We start from the raw sequence: 23,346 nt of genomic DNA, 5'->3' as shown, positions 1-23,346 counted from the left end.
TAGACGCGACGACGATGTGTCGGGAGTCCGCTGTTGAGTTTTGGACGAAATGCATTCTGGGATATATAGCTGTCCCAAGTCTACACCGATGCATGCTTGATAAAGCCACGCCAGTCTCCAATGGAGCATTTCCTCCTCAGCCTTGTTCCTGCTCTGGAGAGCAGGTGGGTCCTTTTTATTCATGTCTCTCTGTAAATACTTATATTTTATTTATTTATGTTTAATGTTTTTCTGTTTGAGAATTTTAATATTATTTCAAATAAATTTTTATAATAACTAATGTCTCAGTTCTACTACACACCAAATGTTGGCACACGACTTGACACATGTAGAATTTATTTCATATTATACTAATGACAAAATATACTAATACAGTGGGATGGAAAGGTTTGGGCAACCTTGTTAATAGCCAGTATTTTCCTGTTACAATAAAAAATGTCAGTTAAATATATAAAATAGGAGACACACAGTGATATTTCAGAAGTAAAAAGAAGTTTACTGGATTTACAGAAACTGTGCAATAATTTTTTAAACAAAATCAAGCAGGTGCATAAATTTGGGCACCACAAAAAAAGAAATGAAATAAATATTTAGTGTATATCAATATGTGTGTCTCCTATATGATATATGGGGTGCCTTTGTCTGGACGTGCTTCCCATCCAGAGCTCCACAGCAGAGAGGGAAGTTCCAGCCTGGAATCCCTCTGTGATGGACCGCCAGTCTCCAGGTGAAGGCACAGCCATGAAGTCGTCCACTAGACAGTCCCAGATGGCCGTCGCTGCCTCGGGGGTGATCTGGCACACCGTGGACACACCGACTCTGAAACTGAACGTAATGGTCCTGAAGGAGTCCCCGGTGGCAACGGACCTGGACAAAATTGTTCAAAATTAGTATTATGTGTGTAGTATTATTCAAATTCCAAAATACTTTTGTGATGTCAGGTTTAAATTACAAAAAATAAATCTTACATAAAATATTTTGTAATTATAAGGATAATTACATACTATATATTAGATATAATGTAAAACAGTTGTTTGTTTTAACTTTAACATATCATAATTTGATTGGTAGCAACTTTTACCACTACAGTGAGCCAATCACACATAATTCCTAGACATGTCAATCTGGTAGGAATGAAGTAAGACATTAATAGAAATAAAGAGTTGTATGTTGACATGTAGCTCTTTCCTTGCTTATATCGTTGTTAATATTTTTGAAAAATTAACCTGTGATAAGACACAGCTTATCAAGATAGAATTATCATTGTAATATAACGAAAGATGAACTGTTCACAATTTTATCTAGCTCTCAGTTTTGAGAAAGGCTGGTGACCCCTGTTATAGAGTCTGACAGCTGCGGGGATTATATACAAATATTCAACTATACCAGAATTAAACCAGGTGTAAATAAAAAAAGGAGTGAGTATCACTACAAAGATTAACCCACAGTGGTCCTCATACCACAGCTTGATACCAGTAAACACCGAGGGCATTCACTGATAGTATGCCACATCCATGTTAGCAGTGTATAAACGGATGGTTTAGCATATATTAGCACAAGTACCAATAAAGGAATACCATATTAAACACTTTTACTAACCACAGGCAGATGGACAGGCGCTCTGCATGTGGTATCGAGCGCCTGTAGTTGGTGTCTAGGTGGGCGATGCTTGGACCAACGCGGGACAGCAGATCCTCAAACTGGGCGAGGGAAAGACGGCGGTACCGCTGAAAGCCGCCATCTTCCAGGGGAGGTGCGAATTTGCATGCGTCAAGTTAGGGGCGTCTGCCGTGTTTTTGGTCGCATCTATTGCGTTCGGTGTGAACACACGGTAACAAGGTCACCAACCCGAAACATGTCATGTCAATGTCTCAAGTCATAGTGTTTTTGTCTGTCATGGCTATAATGAAGAGCCGCTCTGGCATTGTTGTGAGCTTCCTGTAAAGAGGCTCTAAGAGTCTCAGGGTAAGGTACACCTTGTTCATCAACACTTGCCGTAGAAGGCTGAGTGACAATGTCAAGTGCGGTGTCTAACTCACAGCCATAAAGCATCATGGAGGGAGTCATACCTGTATTGTCATGGGGGCAGTACGCAGAACAAAGCAAATCTGAGGGAGAAACTTGTCCCATGAGGTGTGCTTATCACCCACATAAGGTTCAATTGGAGTCTTTACAGTCCAGTTGACGTGTTCAGTAGCATTTGTCTGGGTGTAATATGCTGCAATGACTCTATGCACTGAGGCATAGACTAAGGCAGAAACACCATGTTAAAAAGCTCACTCACAAAAGGCGTTCCTCTGTCAGAAATCAGGTAAGTGGGTGTACCATGTCTAGCAAAAATGTCAGTGACAAATTTATCAGCTGCTACCTGAGATTTTGCTTCTTTGACAGCACTGGCTTCAACCAACTTAGTTAAATAGTCAACAAACATGATCAAATATGCATTATCAGCAGGGGTGCGGGGCAGTGGCCGCACCCCTGGGAACCATAAGACCGGCTGCTTTCTTCTGACTTGTCTTGGGGAGTTGGCACTGAGCAAGAAGTCACATAGCGCTTCACATCACTATTCTGAATGGACATAAAAACTTTTTTTTAGTGCACATAAAGAAAATTGCAGATATAAGTGTTGCACAAATGTATGTTGAGTGAAGAAAAGCTAAATTTGAGAGAACAAAATTCATTGCTGCGTGCAAAAAATGTATTTCAGTGTTTGCTATTATCCATTTACATACATAATAGCAGCCCATCTCGCTCAGTTTATGATTTGCTCTCACTCAGATCTCTGTGGACCTGCTCGCAGTGTGTTGCTTGTGGTCTCAGCATTTCTGTCCCTGCGCGTTACAGAGATGGAGCAGTACTCTCTCTCTGAGTCTTTGAGTCTCTTTTATGTTTGAGTCTGCCTTCAGTTCAGTCTAATTTAGAAGCTATAGAAGTCCTTTATAGCGGTCATAGCTTTATAAGCTGTTGTCTTGTGTTTGCACATGCTCAGTGTGACAGGATGTTGGCTGGCTGTGAAAGCTGAATGCTCTCTAATTAGAAGTGATGTCACACATTAGGATAACTGTGCCCTGGTACTCTGCGTCAGAGTACCAGGGCCTCGCTTTGACTAGATGACTCTCAGTACACAGCATGATGTGTGCGGGGTAATCAGGTAGCAGAGGAGCAGGACTGAGGTAAACATCTGAGGGATCAAACTGAGACTGAGCTCCAGATGTTTCCACATGTTTCTGCTCTGCCATGTGTTTTATGGTTATTTCAGCAACTTCAGTGCTTTGGTAGTTTAACACGTCTGAGCTGGAAACAGAAACTCTGATATCAACATCATACATTGGACAGTTTCGAGCTTCTTTTGCTCTCCTACAGTCTGGATGGATTTTCTAACTTCTCACTCATTAAGAACTCATATAATTTCAAATCCTTGCTGTTCCCCACCTGCCCTGTAGGTGGCCTCATTGTGTTCACACTGGCAGCTAAAACAGTTGGGAATTTTAATCACCATGGAAAGGTGTGGCCTCTCACACGCTTCAGGTGGAGTCCCCAATGTTGGACTGATTTAATTTGTCTTCATTAAAAGACGATTTTTCGTCTTTGCATAAATTGCTGATTAAATTAATCATTGTAGTTAAAAAAAAGTCTGATTATGAATGATAGTTTGGTGTGTTTGGTGTATTCAACATCAGCTTGTAAGGAAGTAAAATCGGCTTCTGTTCATCACCTTCTTCACTCACTTTCCTGTTTTTATGTGTGCAGAAAAATAATCGGAGGTCAAAAAGTCAAATTAGTGAATAGTTATAGTCTGACTGCAGATTAGATCAAGAGTGAACAGCTTGAGACTATTCAAACCTGAAGAATCAGACCTATGATGTATTGAATTTAGTTTATAAGAGTAAAATAACATAACACTGGAATGTTCCATGTACTTTTGGACAGACAAACAGGTCTGTAGTAGGCATGGATATTGAACAAGAGAGTCAAAGGTTTTAAGGCAGCAGTCACATCTGAACACAGATACAAGGAAATTAAATGCAAACTTAACGCAAATACAACAGGAAATAAGAGAGAAGAATTCCTGCCCCTCCTACTCCCTGTTGTGCTTCAGGTGGAGTCCCGCCTCCTTCCAGTGAGCAGCTTACCTGTGTGTTTGTTTTTAGTGTCCAGGGTATGGAGTGGAACTTGTTGTTGGTGTGTGAAGAAACTGTAAGTTTGCTTTGTTTCCTCTTTTAACAGTTTGTCTTTAGGAACTTTACTGTTTGTTTTCGCTCTGTAATGTCTGGACAAGATGTTCAGTTCTTATTGAGATTATTGATTGACTGGAATCAAGTAGTTTGATGAACAGCTTATGTTTAATTTGTTCACAGATTAAACTGTGTGTGTGTGTGTGTGTGTGTGTGTGTGTGTGTGTGTGTGTGTGTGTGTGTGTGTGTGTTTTAATTTCTGGAAAGAAACTCGTCTTCTCTCCATTAAAGTCACAGCAGTTTGGACTCTGATACCAGCAGTTTAGCTGCTGGGCAGGTGTGTTATGACAATGCTGCACAGCCTCATTGCTGAGGTGTGAGTCAGACAGTGTGAAAGAGAAAATGATGTGTTTGTTCATCAGCGTTTCATCAAGATCTACTGCCAACTGCAATTAATTACTGGTTTAGAAAACATTAACTAGTTATTCTCGTTTTTCAGTGGAAACCTCCATGGAAGTTTGTTTACTTGCCTGAGAACATCAAGCATCATAAAAAATACCTCTGATTCTCATGAAATAAGACAAAGTAGAGAGCTAATGCTGACTTTAACCTCAGGATTAATGTTTAGTGACTTGACTGTGTGTAGAGATCTCTATAATATTTTACACCTTTAAGACAGTTTGAATGTTTGTTTGTTTTTTGTGCTTTTGGATTCTTTAGGTTCTGTATGTGAAGACCTTTGTGATCTCTGAATTATGGTTACCAAACAGTTTGGTTACAAAGTTTACTTCAGTAACATTAATAAATGAGAAAGAGTAAAGAAAGAGCATGGTCCGAATTTAATGAATAAGCACTTTGTGAATTATGCATCTGCTCGTAGGACAGAGAGCTGTGGGCATTATGCCTCTGTTCCCCATGTTGCCTCACTAAAAACAAACTATAGATCTAGGTTCAACACTGAACATGTCTTGAGAGTAGCTGTATCAAGCCTGCAACCACATTTTGAAAAGCTCTGCAGTGAAAAAGAGGCTCACTAACAATAAAAAGTATTAAACTTTTTATTGAATCATACTTTTTTTTATATCTCTGTTGGTATGTTTCTGGATTTCTTTTTGTTAAGTATAAGACTTACATTTATTTTTGTATTTATAGGAAAGTTCACATTCTGTTTAACTTGTTGCTTTTTTGAAGACGTGATGCAGACTAATGAAACAGTGACAAAAGTCACAAATAATTGTTTGAAATGAAAGTTGTTCATCTAAACAAAGATTACTAAAAAATTCATTGTGAATGTGTTTGTTATCTAAATAAAGTTGCAGCTAGGCTTTTCTGTCATTGTTTTACTTAGATGGGATTTAGATGTCTGTAATTCTGGTGAGCTGATGTGGATGTAAATCCAGCTGCATGGATGAGTGTGAGGACAGAGAGGAGGAAGTCCCTCCCTCTAAACGAGCCAGAAAGAGCCAGAGCAAAGCTCAGAGGTGAGATGACCATCTCTAACTGTCCATGACTCTTTTTCATGTCACATCTCAGCACTCACATCACTGCTCCATCATTATTCACAGGAACCAACCTGGACCTGCACCCAGCTCTGTGTCCTGTAGGAGTGTCCAGTCTAAAGATGAAGGCATTAAATTTAAAGACCAGCAGGCATCTGCTGCAGAGAGGTGAGCTGTTAGCAACATGAACTCTTTGGGAGCTGTTTTAACTGATTGACGTTGTTGGATATAAACTGCAGTGCAAACACATCATTCCCTCAATCCCATTTAAACTGTCTCTTGAAAACAAACCTTTGGCTTCTACACAACTGAAAATCCACTTTAGCAAACAGGAAGTGATGCTCATGCACGTTTTCTTCCATCAGAAATGGTGTGGGGTTCTAGGAAGTTAATGGAGTTCAGTTTGTAGTAAAGTAAAAATAACATTGTTCCATAAATAACACTCATAACTTATAAAACATAGTCCAAGTTAGTAAGGTTTTTCTTTGTTTGTTTGTTTGTTTAAACCAGGGGTCGGCAACCCGCGGCTCCGGAGCCGCATGCGGCTCTTTCGTCTTTATTTTGCGGCTCCGGGTGGTTTGGGAAAATAAATTAGAACTATTTAGCTGAAGTGTATTTTGTTTGTGTTTAGTTCTTTTTTTAACTTGTAGTTCTACATTGGAAGATTATTGTGATTTTGAAATATAAAAATAAAATTATCTTATTATTTTTTCATCGCTCAAAATAAGCGTCACACTCGCGGAAGCCGGTATACTCGCGGAAACGCCGTGCATTTATCGAGACATTCAACCCCAGGTAGGCCAATTGCGGATCTTCGGATCCACATTATGTCGGCAGCTGTTCTCCACCGTGAACTATGTTTAAAAACAAACACCGCTCACGCCTCACAGATGACAGCTTACAGTCCTGCGTAAAGATGAAAGCCCCGATTTGGAGATGCTGTGCGCAGAGGTTCGGGACCATAAGTCTTATTGTAAACATATCACGGCAGACCCGACGATGTTTCCATGAACACGCTTTTCAGCATCTCTTTATTGACCACTTTTCACAAACGGTTGCTGTATGCATACAGACGGCTGTAACTTTTCAGCTCACAGCCCGACAACACAACAGCAGAGAGAGCACAGACTTTAAGGTGGCGAGGCGTGATCGCGGGTGCCGCTCAGGTGCGTCCGACTCCCGTGCTGCGGCGCTGCAGACCACGCCCCGCCACACACATTAACCAGGTAAAATACATATTTAGGCAGAATTTTGCAAATATCTATTTTTCTTTTTTAGCTGCATAGTGCTTTTTTTCCAGTTACTTTTTAAAAGTCAGGTCAATGCTCCAAAAGCCCAAAGGCGATATAAGGGTGGCGGCTCACAACAGTTTTTGTTTGCTACATGGATCATTTTAGTTCAGCTGGGTGTCTTTCCTTTTGTTATATTTCTTTAAGAGTTCAAAATGTGTTAATTACATAAATAAAATGTAATTTTCTCTGTAGCACTTCATGGATTTCATAAGCAACACACCTTAGTTGCTCTGTGGACTGTTTTAAAAAGCAGTTAAAAACTTTTCTGTTCAAACAAGCCTCTTGTTGATCTACGTATTTTATGTTCTTTACATTATTTAATTTGATCTTTTACATTGTGTATAATGTCTATTGATTGTATTGTTTATTTTAATATTTGTGTACAGCGCTTTGTGACTGCCTGTCTGTGAAAAGCGCTTAATAAATAAACTTTACTTACTTACTTTAGTTATTCACACAAAGCATAAAGGTAAAAAAAAAACAAAAAAAAAACACAATATATACAGTGTTATCTTCATTTTAGATTTCAAAAAGTATTTGCGGCTCCCAGTGTTTTCTTTTGCGTGGAAACCGGGTCCAAGTGGCTCTTTGGATGTTAAAGGTTGCAGACCCCTGGTTTAAACAAACAACAGTAAAACAATTTCCCCCTTATTGATTTCCATCATTGAGGTACCTTAGTGTCATTCCTTGAAGCTTGTGTTAGCTGGAGAGAAAATGGTGATTCAATCATTTAAAAACACCTTTTCTGGTCTGAAATGTTTTTTGGTTTTGGTTTGCACAAAGCTAGGATATCTTACTATTCTGCTCTCATAGAAAAAATGAGAACAACTTCACATTTCTGTCTGAAAAAGTTAGTATAGCCTTGTATCCCTTCAGATGTCTGTGCAGCTTGCCAGTCATTGAATGGGGAGTATGAGGTATTGTTTCCATGGCGGTGATGCTGGATGTTCTTGATCTGGAGGCAGGTGTTCAAATGAGCTTTGTCCTGTTCACATGACTCTCCTATGATGCGGGTCTGCGGATTGTTTTGTTTGTTGTTGTTTCTATCTAAATAAATGATAAATGATATCTAAAACCTGCAGGACACCGGCACTTGATGCCTGGAGTTCCCCACCCCTGATGTAGAGGATAGCTGCATTGGCTGACGTTGGGGAGCATATGGGTCATTCATGTTTTTGTTGGTAGACAAACTTGTTTTTACAAGGTGCAGTTCTGATCATTTAAAAAAAAAATCCTTCAAGCAGAGGAAAATTTTGAAGACAAAAAATAGCATTTGAAATATTGGACTTTTTTTTATCTTATTTTTATAAGAATAAAACAACTTTGATGTCATCAAATAAATAGGTTTATTACAAATACTGCAATGTTTGTATCATGTGGCTTAAAATAGGTGTGACACTCTTGTCTTAAATTAATTAAAACATGATATGAGACACTTTCTGTTTCTGGACTGCTCCTTCAGATGAAAATATTTTATCATGGTTTTGTAGATTAATACTGGAGGAATCAGTACAGGAGGAGCAGCTGGAGCCTCAAGCATTGACTGCTTCATCAGCAGGTAAGAGACCAGTAGTTTAGCATGTCAAAGTTATATATATATAACTGCAGACATTTGTGAATACAGAAAAAAGTATTTGAACATGGGAACATATTACTCAGATGAATAATGTCCCTGCAAGTTAAAACCAATGCCCTGAGTTTGAGCTGACTGCCGTACAGACTATCATTTTATAAAATCATAAACATATTCTGGTTACCACTGCTACCTCACAGTTAGAAGGTTGTGACTTCAGTTCCACCATCAGACTGGGGTCTTCCTGTTCTCCCTGTGTTTGTGTGGGTTTACTCCTCCAGTCTAGCCCTTATGTATATAGGGAGTCCCATTGACACTCATTTTCTCATTTACAAGAGAGAACTGTTGTAGCTAAACATACTGACACATCTCTACATTTTATTGTTGATGTCTAGACATTTTTTTTATGATAAGTGTATTTTCCTTGTTGCAATATGTTTTAATACGTCTTTGTTACATTTCCTTAAAAGATCAAAATGTTCATAAGTTGCATGTTTCTGTGTCTTTCTTCTTCCTGTAGAGGAGAAGCTTGCCAGGATGCAGACACAGTTTGTTTTAAGAGTGCCATCAGAAATCCTTAAACAGCTCGTTGAGGCTCTTGTGACTGATTGTGTTTTGAATGACTTGGAGAAAGAATCAATACTGATGGAGGACGTTGGAGAAAATGAAAAGAGGATCAGAGTCAGAGAAGAGAGGGCTCGCTGCTTCATTGATGAAGTGAAGAATAAAGGAAACAAAGCCTGTGAGAAAATGATCAGACATCTTCAGACCAAAGATCCAGCTCTCTCCTCTCTGCTGCATTTATACTCGGATACATCTGCTCATCAAGGTGAGGTCAGACATCTGTGTCACAATGGTTTCTTTGCAGTTTCCATCAGATGTGAGTGTAAAACCTCATAGTTCAATGTAAGAGAAAGGAGAACTTCTTTCTGCAATACATTACAGTTAGAGCCACACACAATTCAATTCACTTGTAAGGTTGACCCTACAATAATACATGCAAGAAAAACCCAACAATCACATGACCCTATAGGAGCAAGCAACTTGTACATGGAAGAAGTGGAACACCACCAAGTCCATGGTTGAGGTATGTGGATGGACTTTGTTTCTGTTCCTCCATTTCTGAACTGCTGCACGGAGCTGCTGCTGCTGCTGCAAGGTGGTTGGTACCTTTTGTGGTAGTAAGCCCAAACCAGATGATGGACACCAGAGGGGCAAGGAACCATCGGGCTGAAGCAGGAATTCTATCGAGCTTACTTAGCTCGGGAGACTTCGGAGGCAGCTAATAATACTGACAGGCCGAATGGAAGCTCGGGCAGTGGCTAAATTAAAAAGATGGTTGTGGGAAAAATTCGGAGAGGACATGGAAAAATACTTTTGGACTCACTCTGAGACATTCTGGGAAAGTATGGGTATCATTACAAGAATGTATTTAGTTTACTTTTCTACATTATTGTAATATGTGTAAAAATCTCACAATATCTAAGGAGAAAGAAATGAGAAATAAAGTTTGCATTTCAGAATAATCTGTACAAACATCTATATACCACTGTTCTTTTTTTCTCCCATTTTTTGTTTTTACAGATGTCATTCAGAGGTGTCAACCTAAAGTTAAGTCTGCACTGAAGAAGAAGTTCCAGTGTGTGTTTGAGGGGATCGCCAAAGCAGGAATCCCAACCCTTCTGAATCAGATCTACACAGAGCTCTACATCACAGAGGGAGGGACTACAGAGGTCAATTATGAACATGAGATCATACAGATTGAAGCAGAATCTAGGAAACTAGACAGACCAGAAACAACAATCAGAGAGGAAAACCTCTTTAAAGCCTCACCTGGAAGAGATGAACCAATCAGAACAGTGCTGACAAAGGGAGTGGCTGGCATTGGGAAAACAGTCTTAACACAGAAATACACCCTTGACTGGGCTGAAGACAAAGCCAACCAGGACATCCAGTTCATATTTCCATTCACTTTCAGAGAGCTGAATATGCTAAAACAGAAAAAGTTCAGCTTGGTGGAACTTGTTCATCACTTTTTTACTGAAACCAAAGAAGCAGGAATCTGCAGCTTTGAAGACTTCCAGGTTGTGTTCATCTTTGATGGTCTCGATGAGTGTCGCCCTCCCCTGGACTTCCACAACACTGAGAGTGTGACTGATGTTACAGTGCCCACTGCAGTTAATGTACTTCTCACAAACCTGATCAGGGGGAAACTGCTTCCCTATGCTCATATCTGGATAACCACACGACCTGCAGCAGCTGATCAGATCCCCCCAGAGTATGTTCACAGAGTGACAGAGGTCAGAGGGTTTACTGATCCACAGAAGGAGGAGTACTTCAGGAAGAGATTCAGAGATGAGGAGCAGGCCAGCAGGATCATCTCCCACATCAAGACATCACGAAGCCTCCACATCATGTGCCACATCCCAGTCTTTTGCTGGATCACTGCCACAGTTCTGGAGGATGTGCTGAAAGCAAGAGAGGGAAGACAGCTGCCCAAGACCCTGACTGAGATGTACATCCACTTCCTGGTGGTTCAGGCCAAAGTGAAGAAGGTCAAGTATGATGGAGGAGCTGAGACAGATCCACACTGGAGTCCAGACAGTAGGAAGATGATTGAGTCTCTGGGAAAACTGGCTTTTGATCAGCTGCAGAAAGGAAACCTGATCTTCTATGAATCAGATTTGACAGAGTGTGACATCGATATCAGAGCAGCCTCAGTGTACTCAGGAGTGTTCACACAGATCTTTAAAGAGGAGAGAGGACTGTACCAGGACAAGGTGTTCTGCTTCATCCATCTGAGTGTTCAGGAGTTTCTGGCTGCTCTTCATGTCCATCTGACCTTCATCAACTCTGGAGTCAATTTGCTAGAAGAACAAAAAACACCCTCCCAGAAGCCTGAGACAAAAGAATTTGCAGAGACAGATTTCTACCAGAGTGCTGTGAACAAGGCCTTACAAAGTCCAAATGGACACCTGGACTTCTTCCTCCGCTTCCTCCTAGGTCTTTCACTACAGACCAGTCAGATTCTCCTGCAAGGCCTGCTGACACAGACAGAAAGTAGCTCAAAGACTAATCAGGAAACAGTGCAGTACATCAAGGAGAAGCTCAGTGAGAATCTGTCTGCAGAGAAAAGCATCAATCTGCTCCACTGTTTGAATGAACTGAATGATTGTTCTCTAATGGAGGAGATCCAACAGTCCCTGAGATCAGGAAGTCTCTCCACAGATAAACTGTCTCCTGCTCAGTGGTCAGCTCTGGTTTTCATCTTACTGTCATCAGAAAAAGATCTGGATGTGTTTGACCTTAAGAAATACTCTGCTTCAGAGAAGGCTCTTCTGAGGCTGTTGCCAGTGGTGAAAGCCTCCAATAAAGTTCTGTAAGCAAATATGTGATCATGCCATTAGTTTAAAAAAAAAAACAGTTATTGGAATATTTGAGGAATTATTCTATCAAATGATTGATTTCTCTCTTTAGAGATTATTCCTGGAAATTTTAATAAGTGTAGCAAAGCTTGAACTCAAAATGTTACAGCTCCACTTTTACAGACAGTACCAAAACATAGCTTTTGGTACTGTCTGTAGTGTATTTCTGAAAACTTTTATAAATTTGGTGATGTTTTTTAGTTTGAAATTCTCTTTAGATTTGTTGCCTCATAAAGATCACCCTCAGTGCTGTGAGTCATTTACTCAGTCTTCCAATTAAACTAAATTACATATTATAAAGCCATGTATGCAAGAAATTCTTCTGTGCTCATGTAGCTTTACCTCAGTGCAACATTTGATAATTGTTGACCATAATATTTTACTTAATAGGATCAAGGTATTGGCTGGTATCTCTGGCTCAACACCAGAGTGTTTTCCTCCTATTTATCTTGAAGGACATTCTTTGTTAGCGTGAGAGTTTCCTCATAAACTGGTTGTTTGACCTGTGGTGTTGCTCAGGGTTCTACTCTGGGTTCATTGCCATTCTCGTTTTACACTTTTCCTTTAGATGTATTGATGAACCTTTCTCTGGCATTGCTTATCATTTTCATGCCATTGACCCTGATTAATCACAGATTTAATTGTCTTGTTTTAAACTCTGACAAGACTTATGCTATGTTTAGCTCTTCCTGATGTAAGCTCAAGAATCAGTCAATTCAATTCTTTTTCTCATCTGCAAAGACTAATGTTCATCAAAATATTGGTTTAGAAGAGAAAAAAAATACTGTAAACAAAGAATGCTTACAAAAATGAAAGTGTTGATCATTTATTTTTATCAGCCAACAAAATGCAGTTGATGAACAAAAGACAAATCTAAATCAAAACAATATTTGGTGTGACTACTCTTTGCCTTCAAAACAGCATCAATTCTTCTAGTTACACTTAGACACAGTTTTGAAGGAACTCAGCTGGTAGGTTGTTCCAAACATCTTGGGGATCTAACCACAAATCTTCTATGGATGTAGGCTTCCTCATCTCACGATGATGTTGAGATCAGGGCTCCATGGGGGCTATACTATCACTTAAAATGCTTCCTGTTCTTTTTTACCCTGATGTTAGTTCTAATTGAATTTGGTTGTATGTTTGGAGTCATTGCCCTGCTGCAGAATGCATTTGGGCCAATAAACAATAGTTTATATTTCTGGAAGCAGTCTTTGCGTAGAGTAATTTTTCACACCTGCCTAAAACCTTTGCACAAGACTGTTTCTTGCATTTTATATTGTGAGCTATAGTCTATTCGTTTTAAATCGTTGATGCATTTGCATCAATGTGATTAGATTATTGTAATATCCTTTGTACTGGCTTAGACAGATTAGCTCTGTCTCTCTCAGCGAGTTCACATTAACCCTGTTTTGTTTTCTTTACATTGACTTGAGGCTAATGTAAGCATTCATTTTAAAATTCAGCCCTCTTAAGGGATAACTCCCACCGGGGACGAAATAGCTGGGACAGAAGTTTGTTTCAGAGCTAAAGATGCTCCACAGATGAGAGGTGAAATGTATTCAAGAGACTTTCTCCAAGCTCCTTAGACTATTATGACACCCATGACTCAGAATCTACACAGAAATAGTTGTGAATAAACACACACACACACACACACACACACACACACACACACACACACACACACACACACACACACACGCGCACACACACACACACATATATATATATATAAGAGAGAAAAAATATATATATATATACATAGATTTTCTTTTCTTTTTCAGACTAAGTGGTTGTAGTCTCTCACAAAGAAGCTGCGAAGCTCTGTGCTCAGTTCTCAACTCACATTCCTCTAGTTTGACAGAGCTGGACCTGAGTTACAACAATGTGCAGGATTCAGGAGTGAATAAGCTTTTTGTTGGAGTAGAGAGTCCACATTCTAAACTGGAAACTCTCAGGTCAGATCAAAGGATATTCTATGTTTTGTTAAGTAGCAAAAGGCACTGTTAAAAATCTCTGCTTATTAAGTGAATGTGATCATTTTCTGTTGTTGTAGCCTGTATCTTTTGCATTCATATTTTTGTAAGTCAGAGTCTGCTTTCATATTTCCAAAGTAATGCAAGGCAATAAGAATTCCAGTCTTCAAACATGATGAAGTATTGCTAAGTCCTCACTCTAACATGAATATACTGTAACATTTTTTTGTTTTCTTGTTGGCTTTTTTTCTCAGACTGAATGTCTGTAACCTCTCGGAGAGAAGCTGTAAGACTCTTTCCTCAGTTCTGAACTCACATTCCTCTAGTCTGAGAGAGCTTGACCTGAGTGACAACAATCTGCAGGATTCCGGCGTGAAGAAGCTTTCTGTTGGAATCAACAGTTCACATTGTATACTAGAAATTCTTAGGTCAGATCAAAGGAAATTCTGTGGGTTTTTTTGTTTGTTTGTTTTGTTTTGGGTTATTTTGGTCAAGTGACAGGAATAACCACTACAAATGTAGCTCATTAAGTGAACTTCATCTGCATAATGTTGTACAATTATGTTTGAGCATTTTACAGTCAGCTCCCAACTTTTAGTCATTAAACATCAGGCATTGAGTATTCTGACCTGTTATCAAACAAAATTAAACATTACCAAATGCACTAACCTTCTCGATTAGTTAACAGACTCAGGTGCAGAACAGGAATTCTTGTAGAGAAGGCAGTTTTTTTTTTCTCACAAACAACACCAGGTGCTCTCCAAAAGTTGATTCTGGACATAACAGTATATTTGCATAATGACTGAAACCAGCCCACGGAATGAGCTGGAGGGGGGTCCAGGGGTCCAGGGCTCCAGGGTCCGTGAGGGAAAGGAAGGGGATCAAACGTGCTCCAAAAGGTCTCCAAATCACCCTCCTCACTCAATAGCTGGGTCACACAAATCCACACACTTGTTCACAAGCATGTGACAGGCACTTGTTGACAGGCATGGAAGGGTCCGGGAAAGATCTGGACACAAAAACTTCAGTTAGAGACAAACTGATGGAAATAACTCACAGATTCAGATTTTCTGACTACCGAGTAACTGACACCGATAGCTCAAAAATACAGCATTGAGTAGCACAGTGCTGCCGTCTTAAGTAGGGCTCGGGATTACGAGGATAGTCAGCAGGTGTGGAGATGCCAGGGGCGGGAGCCCGTAATGAGCACTGCCCCAGCAGGAGAGGGAAAAACAAAAAAAGAGCGAGAGAGAGAGAGAGAGCAAAACAACAAAAATACATGTTGCCTAATAGCTGGTGAGGCACAGGGACCAGGACAGTAACTCCTTGCTGCACCATGAATGTCTATTAATATAACTGTTTTTTCCCCTTTGTTTTTGTTTTCAGACTGAGTGGCTGTAACCTCTCAGAAAGTAGCTGTGAAGCTCTTTGCTCGGTTCTCAACTCCCAATCATCTAGTCTGAGAGAGTTTCACCTAAACAACAATGACCTGCAGGATTCAGGCATGAAGAAACTGTCTGTTGGTTTGGAGAGTCCAAATTGTAAACTGGAAATTCTCAGGTCAGGATATGACTTGCCCATTTATAAAAACTTCAAATCACACTTTTATGTATAAACAGCTAAATTATATATCCTAGGAAATCATCTTTTAACAAACCTTGAACGTCCTACAAATACCACTTTTAGAAATATCATTGCTATTCTCATATGTCCTCAAACCATATATGTCGTGTGTCATGCCACAATACTACAAATACATGCACATGCAATACATGTACTCCCCTTATTGGAACTCCATGTGCAATGTTTTTTTTTTTTTTTTTTTTTTTATCAGTGTCTTTAGATTTAACCATTTCAAGAATGGTTAGTCAAAGATACCTATTGATATTACTGCAGCACATTCAGTAAAGTGTCTATGAGACCACACAACTACAAACAAACACCTGAAGTATTAAGGGCTGTGTGCTGGAGGGCATGGTTGGACATAATCAACTGACAAGATAGGGGATGTACAACTGAGCATTGTAAACATGGAACAAGTGACTGTCAAAGTAAAACAGGAAATATGTAAAGCACAGAAACAGAGACTAAGAACAGGCAACAGTGGGAGCCACAGATACATGACAAGGAACAAGGGAATAAACATAAAGATTATATGTGGATCATAGAACAATGAATGGGAATGACAAGGGAAACCTAAAGAGTAGATAAGAAAATGAAGAGAAACTAAAAACATAAACAGAGGGACGAGATCAGGCAGGAGAAGAAGGGACAAAGACACATGACTAGGGGAACAGGCAGATAAACATGAAGGCAGGACTGACCTAATAGGGGCAAGACCAGGCAAGACCAGGACATTCAGAAGAGAGAGATGTGACCAGGCTTGAACGGGACCTAATACCAGACAACCTAAACCCGAAATACAGATAATTAAACAAGGCAAATGAGGGGCAAGTCACACAGAAAGCAATGAATAACCGGCCTAAAAAAACAAACACAAAACACTGAGGTACCCTTACATGAAGCTTCTACCTATGGCTTCTACCTAACTTATAACCATATTCTGAGCAAAATCTCTCTCGTTTTTTTTGTTGTTGTTGTTTTCTTTTTACATATGTTGATATAGAGTGAGTCACAAATACAGCAATACAAATTTTAATTGTGCAGAGAAGCATCTTGATAATTATTCAATTCAATTCGATTTTATTTATATATTTCCCTCTTACAAGTGCTGCTCATGTGAAATCATATGACTGTTAGGGCTCTTTCTCTATTGTCTTACCTTCCAAAATTAATGTTTGGTGTGATCTTCTGCTAATTGCTGCTTTTTTTTTGTCTGCAGACTGTCAGGCTGTCTGATCACAGATGAAGGCTGTACTTATCTGGCCTCTGCCCTGAGTGCCAACCCCTCCCACCTGAGAGTGCTGGACCTGAGTTACAATCATCCAGGCGACTCCGGAATGAAGGTGCTGTTGGCTGGACTGAAGGATCCACACTGGAGACTGGACACTCTCAGGTATGTAGAGAATGTCTGTTAGAGGAGGAAGAGCTGGAAATATTTCCTGTGTCCTCCCACCTCACTTCACGTTTATTTCATGCAGAAATGGCATGAGTAGTTGCAGATGCAAGAACATTTTTCCTTTGCTTGAAATTGAAACACTAGTCTAGCTGAACAATAAAAATGTTTCCCCTACTTAGATTAAAATTGAAAAAATACTTTTTTTTCTGACACTTTAGTATAAATATTTAAAATAAATACAGATACAATTGCAAATACAGAATTGCAGCTCCCTGGCCCCCAGCAGTTGTCTACCCCTTCTGCTTTGATTATGGCTGAAAAGTTGGGAGTTCGCCTTGTAATCGGAAGGTTGCCAGTTCGAGCCCCGGCTTGGACATCTCGGTCTTTGTGTCCTTGGGCAAGAAACTTCACCCGTTGCCTACTGGTGGCGGTCAGAGTGCCTGGTGGCGCCAGTGTCCAGCAGCCTCGACTTTGTCAGTGCGCCCCAGGGTGGCTGTGGCTACAATGTAGCTTGCCATCACCAGTGTGTGATGACTGGATGTGTAAAGCGCTTTGGGGTCCTTAGGGCCATTTACCATTTAAACATCCTCTTCATTGCGGATTGTCAACAAAAGATGGCACTTTCTTAACAGAAACTTTGACATCAATAGTTACATATACAAGTACCTAAGTGCTTGCTCAAAGGTGGTCATTTGATTGGTGGGAAGCAAAATTCACACTTACAGTCAATCCCTGTTTCTTGTTCATCAAAGAACATGATCCTCACAGGGCTGTCTGCTTTAATATCTGTATTTGTTTGGTACCAGAACATGACAGGAAGTCTTCTACAATACTGTACCCTGCTCCTGGATCAGGCTAAGATTGAATAGGTCCTGCAGAATCCCACAGAGGTGCTCTGCACTGGTCTTCAGGACTCTGGGGCTGACACCATCTGGACCGGTAGCCTGACTTCAGAGACATAAGTCAGCAATAACCATTTAGTGCAAGCATCACTTTCTTGTTGGTCATTACTCAAATAAGTATTATTTGAGTTTTACACATATTGCACAGAACACGGTTATTAAAAATAGAACAGTACATTACTTATTTACTACTAGGAGAAATTAATTAATTTCACTCTTTATAACATTTCTTTCATGTTACTTTGTAAAATTATCTGAAACTCACCATCTCATAATCACCATTTAACAATATAAAAATGAGGCTACAGCCCGACCCTGTGTTGGTGTGTGGTATGAAAACCACAATTAGAAAATGAGACGTGATAAATAAAGTGGAGGTTGCTGACTGTAGGGTTTCCAGAGCTTAAAAACCTTGTAGTAACATTGCCTTAAATTAACCTGTATCTCCTAACTCCACACACAGTTTCTAACTGGCAAACACGCACTGTGAAACATAGAGCTGAGCTGGTTGAATTGGTGCAATATAAATAAAGTTGATTTGAATTGGGTAACTCAAGAAAACTATCAACAATAGTGATGAGTGACTCGGGTCATGGAAATTATCATTTTAATTGCCTTTGTCACCTGGGATAGGCTCCAGCAGCCCACATCTGGTCATGAAATGGATAAGTGATGGACAGAACTTTTGGAAATAAAAGGCCTAAAAGGGGGGGACACAATACATAGGATCATCTCTGAAGAAGGAAATAATAAAGAATCAGATTCATTTGATTCATAAGATCAATGTCCTTTTTTTTCTTTGAAATTCCAAAAGCTACAATTAAACAACACATTATTGCTCAGGACAGAACAGGTGCTTGCACAAGAATAGCAGTATTGTTAGCTAAGTGAGGAATGGGCATAGATATAGGATTTAATTTTTTACATTTTTTTAAATAAATGACCTGCATAAAACAACTGAAGTAAGTTGCAGATTTTAGTTGTCCATTATCTACTGTAGATACACAGTACAGGTAGCGTACAGTAACCACACTAAAACCAAGAGGAGAAAAAAAGTTGGTAGCAAAGGCAGGAGGCATCCTTTCCAGCTAAACAGAAGCGGAATATATGTAGGCCACAGTGTAAATCAGTCATATTCCATTCAATACAATGGTGTAGTGACAGATCCAGGATCAGTCCTAATCATCAGTAGTTTGATCCACGAATGGATTGAAGTAAACTTGTGAAAATGTTGCACTGCTCCTTTATCAGTGTCTAACATTATATGTATGAGAGCCATGTAATGTCCATGTGTGCATGCTGAAAGAGACTGTGCTGCTCTGACCCCCCTCGTCATTTCAGGGTGGAGCCTGCTGGAGTCCGATGGTTGAGACCAGGTCTGAGGAAGTGTAAGTGTGTTTTTAATGGGATTCATGAAAACAAAGCAGCACACATTCAACCATCTTCAAACTGTCACATCATTCATTCACATCTCTGATGTCAGGAGTCATCATCAAAGTGTCAATCAATGAACAGATGATGGATCAATAACTGCAGCTGGATTGTGTTTGTTCTCTCCATCAGATTCCTGTCAACTCACAATCGACACAAACACAGTACACACAAACCTCAAACTGTCTGACAACAACAGGATGGTGACAGATGTGAAGGAGGTTCAGTCATATCCTGATCATCCAGACAGATTTGATTATTTCTATCAGCTGCTGTGTAGAAATGGTCTGACTGGTCGCTGTTACTGGGAGGTTGAATGGAGAGGAAAAGTTTATATATCTGTGAGCTACAGAAGAATCAGAAGAAAAGGAGACTGTAATGACTGCTGGTTTGGAGGAAATGATCAGTCCTGGAGTCTGTACTGCTCTGATGATGGTCCTTGTCGTGTCTGGCACAGTAACAAAGTAACATCTATCTCGTTCTCCTCCTCCTGTGTCTCTAACAGAGCAGCAGTGTATGTGGACTGTCCTGCTGGCACTCTGTCCTTCTACAGAGTCTCCTCTGACACTCTGATCCACCTCCACACCTTCAACACCACATTCACTGAAACTCTTTATCCTGGATTTAGAGTCTGGCCTCCTGGTTCCTCAGTGTCCCTGTGCTGAGTTAAATGCAAAGAGTGTCTCCTGTTAGAGAAACACTCTGACTGTTGAACAGATAGTTCAGTCTGTACATGTCTGTCTCTTTCACTCACAAACACGCTTTCAGATTCATGGATTCAATCAGTTGATGTTTTAAACTGTTCTAAATGATGCCATGTAAACTTCTTCCTTTTCAGTCCTTTAAAGATGGAAGCTCTCATTATTCCAGGATCCACATGTTTCTTTTCTGTCTTTTTCCACTCAAAACTTCACAGTGAATATCAGTATGTTGTGTTTGTCTGAAGCTCAGTTCACAACCAGCTCCTCTGCATTTTCAACAAGTCTGAGCTCATTAAACCCAAATCCATTGAATCCAAATGTTTGTTTCTCTTTCTTAATGTTAATTTTGAGCTCTTTTGATTTTAGAGGTCTTCATATTTATAAGTACAGAAGAGATATAGATCAGACTTTGTAAATTGTCCTTTTTAATTGATGTATCTTACCATACCATACCATACCACACCATACCATACCATATCAGCTTTAATAATAAAGCACTTTAAAATAAAGCTAGGGTTCACAAAGTGCTGTACATATGCAAATAGCATAATCAAAGTAAAATAAAATAAGATCAAATAAAATAAATAGCAAAATACATACAAAAATTAAAAAATAAATGGGATGTTAGTCTCAATGTTGTCGGCGCATTTTCAGGAGGACGCTGTGAATAAAGTTAGCCAATTATGTTTATTAATATAATTACAAAATACCTCAGTTTTTGTCTTTGTTGTATTATTTTATTTTGTTGCATTTTTCCGTGAGACCTTAAAGGCCAGTCTGTCTCTGACTTTAAACCGGTCTGACATTAAAATTGTTGGGGACCACTGCTGTATAGCATGAGGTTTAGTAAAACCGCACTATTACGTCTTCTCAAGGGCAGGAGGGGATAACACTACAACTCAAGAAACTTGGTACAGGTGTTATAAACAGAAAGTTTAATGGCAGCAAAGCATATGACCCAAATTTATTAAACAAAAGTGGGGGATACAGTCTGCTGGGCACAATAGTGCACAAAGCTGAGGGACTAGGACTCAACAGCCGTCTGTGTGCATGGGTGTTGGACTTCCTCACTGGCGGAACTCAGGTGGTGAGGGTGGGTAGATGCGTCTCTAACAGCATCACCATCAACACAGGAGCACCACAGGGATGTGTCCTTTCCGGTCGCAGCAGATGGCCGCCCCTCCCTGAGCCTGGTTCTGCCGGAGGTTTCTTCCTGTTAAAAGGGAGTTTTTCCTTCCCACTGTCGCCAAAGTGCTTGCTCATAGGGGGTCATATGATATGATTGTTGGGTTTTTCTCTGTATTTATTATTGTGCTATCTACTGTACAATATAAAGCACTTTGAGGCGACTTTTGTTGTGATTTGGCGCTATATAAATAAAATTGAATTGAATTGAATTGAATTGTCCTCTCGCCACTGCTCTACTCCCTCTACACTTTAGACTGTGTGGCCACCCACGGCTCCAACACCATTGTGAAGTTTGCTGACAACACAGTGGTGTTGGGTGCCATCTCCAACAACGATGAGACAGCCTACATGGATGAAGTAAAGAATCTCGCATCATGGTGCCACGACAACCATCTCCAGCTGAACGTTGGCAAGACCAAGAAGCTGGTGGTGAAATTTAGAGGGAGTCAGCACAGAGCTCCAGTGGAGAGGGTGCAGTCCTTCAAGTATTTCGGTGTCCACATCTCCTCAGACCTGACATGATCTGCCCACATTCAGATCCAGTCCAAAAAGGTTAGGCAGCGCCTGTACCACCTACGACAACTGAGGAAGTTCAGGGTCTCTCCAAAGATCCTCAGGACTTTCTATACAGGTGCTGTGGAGAGCATCCTCACACAGAACATCATATCCTGGTTTGGAAACAGCTGTGTTAAGGACCAAAAAGCTCTCCAGAGAGTGATCCGTACAGCAGAACGCTGCTGCAGGATTGCTCTCCGCCCGCTTCAGCACACCTACACCAGGAGATGACGGACTACAATAAAAACAATAAATGCCTCACATTTTGTGGTTGCCCCAAAATGTTGTACTGCTTGAAATTCTTTCTCCACCGTTGCTCGACACTGCGTGTCTAGAGCAGGTAGTGCAACAATAGAAAAATAGTTGCGGGACGGCACTGTGTAGCGTTTGTCTAGTGTGTTGATCATTTTCCTAAATCCCCCGTTTTGCACAGTGTTGATATATCTTTGGTCAGGTGATAAGTAATAGCCTCCGTAATTTCTTTGTGCCTGCGGGAGTCGTGCAGCCCTAATAACTATGCATGTGAACCTTGAACCTTCAACCAGAGAGGACTGTGTTGAAAAGCTTCAAGTAATGAACCGTTTTTCAATGCAAGCTTTATTTGGCCATCACTACAGAAAGTACTCTACATGAGTAAGTGTATGGGGTCTCCAAACTTACCTAGTCTTCTTTACTCCCACCACAACCTTGAAACAAAAGAAATACACCAGAGGAGCTTTACAGATGTGCCACACAATTCTAAGGAAGGAAGAGAGCTGTGCCCAGACACAGGTGAGTCTCCTTATCAAGGTGTGCTCTCCTGGTTTGCCCAATCAAAGCCTCCTTTCTCTAATTAGCTGGAGATCCCCAAATCGACACCAGCCTGCAGTCTGTGTACCTAGGGGAATTGCAAACAAAAGGAGACAGAAAAGAAACATACACGTAACAGCACTCATATAAATATGATGTGTCAATTGATTTATTTTTGTACCTACCACAGTGGCCCAATTCCTCACCCCAGTGAAAAGGTGATCGTTTTCTCCTCCTTTTTAATAAATTGTGCCATTTGGTCTTTGTTCCCCACAACTTATCACCAAAAGATTCATTAAAAAAAAAAAAAAATTAGCTGTATCTAAGCGGCAATAAATGAAAAACCGCAGGACCCACTATACAAGCTATTTTAGAGTTATTTCAATAATAGAAAAAAAACATTTCTATGCAGATGGCCATAGCTTAACAACACAACCGCTATAACAATTTAACTTTTGTTAAATTTGTTTCATATATTTACATTTGAAAGTGTTTTCCTCTCCCACTTTGACCACCATTACTATCAGAAGAAAAATCTCCTGTATAGCCCGCAATGAATCCTGGAATATGGTAGGACACGAAGGATACATCGAACCCATCCTTAAATTTCTGGGACAATTAGGATGCATTTGTCACCACATTTGGAGTAATCTTTGAATTCAGACAGCCTTCATTGCGTCACTGTGACATCATTGCCTCCAAATCAGCATCCAAGAAGCATCCTTCCCCTGAATTCGGACACAGCTACAATGTGTGGTTGCCTGTTTTCGTCGTCAGTCCATCTGTGTAACTTGGTGTTTCTTTGTGTCTCTCTGCCC

General features: G+C 40.1%; 1 protein-coding gene across 1 annotated transcript in view; it reads left to right on the top strand.

The window, feature by feature from the left end:
- Window positions 1-19,960, top strand: part of LOC134621368 (NACHT, LRR and PYD domains-containing protein 3-like) — a 32,756-nt gene extending 12,796 nt beyond the window's left edge. The window contains exons 7-12 of the mRNA XM_065470138.1: window positions 13,752-13,925; window positions 14,198-14,371; window positions 15,330-15,503; window positions 16,786-16,959; window positions 19,206-19,252; window positions 19,428-19,960. Coding sequence (XP_065326210.1) covers window positions 13,752-13,925; window positions 14,198-14,371; window positions 15,330-15,503; window positions 16,786-16,959; window positions 19,206-19,252; window positions 19,428-19,960 — 1,276 coding nt within the window. The remainder of the gene's footprint in view (window positions 1-13,751; window positions 13,926-14,197; window positions 14,372-15,329; window positions 15,504-16,785; window positions 16,960-19,205; window positions 19,253-19,427) is intronic.
- Window positions 19,961-23,346: the final 3,386 nt, after the last annotated feature.

This window comes from Pelmatolapia mariae, linkage group LG3_W, assembly GCF_036321145.2.
Source record: "Pelmatolapia mariae isolate MD_Pm_ZW linkage group LG3_W, Pm_UMD_F_2, whole genome shotgun sequence".
Taxonomy (NCBI): domain Eukaryota; kingdom Metazoa; phylum Chordata; class Actinopteri; order Cichliformes; family Cichlidae; genus Pelmatolapia; species Pelmatolapia mariae.
Note: the sequence above shows the minus strand (reverse complement) of the source record. Positions and strands in the feature narration are given on the sequence as shown.